The following is a 3,413-nucleotide window of genomic DNA, read 5'->3' on the forward strand; positions in this document are numbered from 1 at the left end:
ATATTACAGTAGCCATCTTTAGTTTTAAAATGGCAGGGTGACAATAAATGATGTATGAATTATATTACCATACACATTATAAAAAACAGCAGCTGTTCATATCATCAGGCTTTCCACACGACCCAATTACGTGTACGAGATCATGTAAGATTAGATTCCGTTAGGTTTTCATTTACAGCTAATTACAATCTCACACCAAGACAACTCGCTCATCCAAAAGAGGMTTTTTGTCATTCATAATCATCTTTATTATAGACAGGCTAAATGTAGCACAATCTGGGTTCATATCAAATCYTRACCTGCCGCTAATTTGCCAGTTAACGCTTGTCAATAATCTGCTCAAATCCAAACCGACCCTAGTCCCTAGCCCCTCTACCCCCTTTGCYCCGATGAACGCATCGGACAGGTTAAATCACATATCATGSTGATTGCCTTGCTTCATCTTGCCTTCTGATTGGCTAGGAGGAATATTCACCCTATTGCTCACACCTTTCTATAGAATAGAGGGGAGGAGTTGATTWMGAATTCAGCCYAACTTGGCTATTCTGTGGTGTCAGCTGAGGCACTTCATAACATGCAAGACAATCGTTTCACAAGTAATAAATGCACTGGCTAGAGACATAAGTCATCATAACAGAACATAGAAATACTAGACCAACATAACCGTTTTGTGCTCAAGCTAATGGGCAGATAGCAGCCGCAAACAAGGATGATATATGACTGGAAGAGGACAAGGCTGGGGATGATAGTTCATTGCTATGAGCCACAAGTTATTGGAGTGAGGTGCCTGCTCTACAGTTTGGTGGGCATGTGTGTGTGTGTGTGTGTGTGTGTGTGTGTGTGTGTGTGTGTGTGTGTGTATAGACTGTAACAGATGACATTAATTCCCCACTGCTTTGCCATGCTGTTGCCTGACAAACATTTTCAGACAAGACGCATGGATAAAGTTTCTCTGAGCCTTATTAGTCGATAAGCTGAAAAACACAGGCCCTGTTTCATMAGKAATARTATTATGTAGACAAAGTCATTGTTATTTTCCATATAAAATGTACAAAACTTCAGATGRTTTTGTAAGATCAATAAATTAACTGAAAAAAGTCCTAAAGTACTAAATAGTCTTTCCCTTCATCATCATCATGACCAGTATTGCCTAGTGTGTACAGGAAGCAGTTTACAGGGTGAAGGTGTAGACACAGACTGTAACGCGTCCAGACCATGGTTGATTGTCACCCAGTCCAGCGCTTCTCAAGTACTGACTGATACCAGACAATAGATGTGTTGACAGGCAGTGTTACTGTTTGGGACCATAACTCTCTTCTCCTCTCTTCTACTCTCCTCTCTGGTCAAGCTCTCCTCTCTTCTCCTCTRCTTTCGTTTGTGCGTGTGCGTGTTTACCCACGCTTGCGTTCATGTGCATGTCCCTGCGTGCCTGTGCGTCTGCACCCTCACAGGTGTGGCTATATGTGTAACAGCACAGCTTGTTCCCCGCTAGTCATCCAGGTGCTGCTCCTCCCAGGTGGASGTGGGTATAGCGCTGTAGGGGTCCATGATGACCCGGGCACAGCGGATGATCATGGCCACCAGGAGAAGGCAGAGGAAGGCCACACAGGCCAGCGTCATGCCCTGGTCCACGTCCACAAACTCTGGGTCGGGAGTGGCCCCCTCCTCCATGCCTGCTGCTGCTGCTGCTGTCGTTGGGTCTCTATGTTGTCCTTGTCCTCCGCCGCACACACACACACCTCTACCATCCTGAGAATGGATTTCGGATTGACTGACTTTCATGTCTTAAAGTAATGATAGACTGTCGTTTCTCAAATCAAATCAAATGTTATTGATCACATACACATGGTTAGCAGATGTTAATGCGAGTGTAGCGACATGCTTGTACTTCTAGTCTAGACAGTGCAGTAATATCTAACAAGTAAATCTAGCAAATTCACAATGACACCTTATACACACAAATGTAAAGGGATGAATAAGAATATGTACGTATAATTAGATGGATGAGCAATGGCCGTGTGGCATAGGCAAGATGCAGTAGATGGTATAGAATACAGCACAGTTGAAGTCTGAAGTTTACATACACCTAGCAAAATACATTTAAACTCAGTTTTTCACAATTCCTGACATTTAACCTTGTAAAAATTCCCTGTCTTAGGTCAGTTAGGATCACCACTTTATTTTAGAAATGTGAAATGTCAGAATAATAGTAGAGAGAATAATGTATTTCAGCTTTTTATTTCTTTCATCACATTCTCAAATGGGTCAGAAGTTTACATACACTAAAATTAGTATTTTGTAGCATTGCCTTTAAATTGTTTTAACTTGGGTCAAACGTTTTGGGTAGCCTTCCACAAGCTTCCCACAATAAGTTGGGTGAATTTTGGCCCATTCTCCTGACAGAGCTGGTGTAACTGAGTCAGGTTTGTAGGCCTCCTTGCTCGCACAGGACACACCTTTTCATTTCTGCCCACAATTGTTCTATAGGATTGAGGTCGGGGCTTTGTGATGGCCACTCCAATACCTTGACTTTGTTGTCCTTAAGCCATTTTGCCACAACTTTGGAAGTATGCTTGGGGTCATTGTTCATTTGGAAGACCCATTGCGACCAAGCTTTAACTTCCTGACTGATGTCTTGAGATGTTGCTTCAATATATCCACATAATTTTCCGTCCTCATAATGCCATCTATTTTGTGAAGTGCACCAGTCCCTCCTGCAGCAAAGCACTCGCATAACATGATGCTGCCACCCCGTGCTTCACGGTTGGGATGGTGTTCTTCGGCTTGCAAGCCTCCCCCCTCCCCCAAAATACAATTTGATTTGAATAAAAAAATCAACAGTCATTTTGACGTGGTTTATTTATCAGGTACTGTCCTTAAGTCAGAAACTTCCTGTTAGCATTTACTGTCAAAACAACGTTAAAGCTTACTGACTGGCTAGAAGTAGTTGGGAATGTCTTTACCATATTCAACTTTTTGCCCTCTGTTTCTGTTCCCTCCTCCTCCTTTTGTCCATCCTGCCTCCTTTTCCCCCTCCTCCCTTTTCGCCCTCCTGCCTCCTGTTTCCTCCCTTTTCCCTCTCCTGCCTCCTCCCTTTTCCCCCTCCTGCCTCCTCCCTTTTGCCCTCCTGCATCCTCCCTTTTCCCCCTCCTGCCCTTCTCCCTTTTCCCCCTCCTGCCTCCTCCCTTTTGTCACCCTGCCTCACATTTCCACTCCTCCCTCCTTCCTTTTCTCCCTCCTGCCTCCTGTTTCCTCCCTTTTTTCCCCCTCTGCCTCCTTCCTTTTTGTGACCTCCTGCCTCCTCCCTTTTTGCCCTCCTGCCTCCTCCCTTTTTCCCTCCTGATTCCTCCCTTTCCCCCTCCTGCCCCCCCCCCCCCCCCCCCCCCGCCTCCTCCCCCTCCTCCAGAACCATT

General features: G+C 44.9%; 1 protein-coding gene across 1 annotated transcript; it reads right to left on the bottom strand.

Moving 5' to 3' along the window:
* Nucleotides 1-230: 230 nt before the first annotated feature.
* On the bottom strand, nucleotides 231-1,753 carry LOC112075681 (cortexin domain-containing 1 protein). Its single transcript, XM_024142636.2, has one exon. It carries the CDS (start codon nucleotides 1,669-1,671, stop codon nucleotides 1,489-1,491), a length of 183 nt encoding a protein of 60 aa, XP_023998404.1. The 5' UTR covers nucleotides 1,672-1,753; the 3' UTR covers nucleotides 231-1,488.
* Nucleotides 1,754-3,413: the final 1,660 nt, after the last annotated feature.

The sequence above is a fragment of the Salvelinus sp. IW2-2015 genome, unplaced genomic scaffold, assembly GCF_002910315.2.
Source record: "Salvelinus sp. IW2-2015 unplaced genomic scaffold, ASM291031v2 Un_scaffold3336, whole genome shotgun sequence".
NCBI lineage: Eukaryota > Metazoa > Chordata > Actinopteri > Salmoniformes > Salmonidae > Salvelinus > Salvelinus sp. IW2-2015.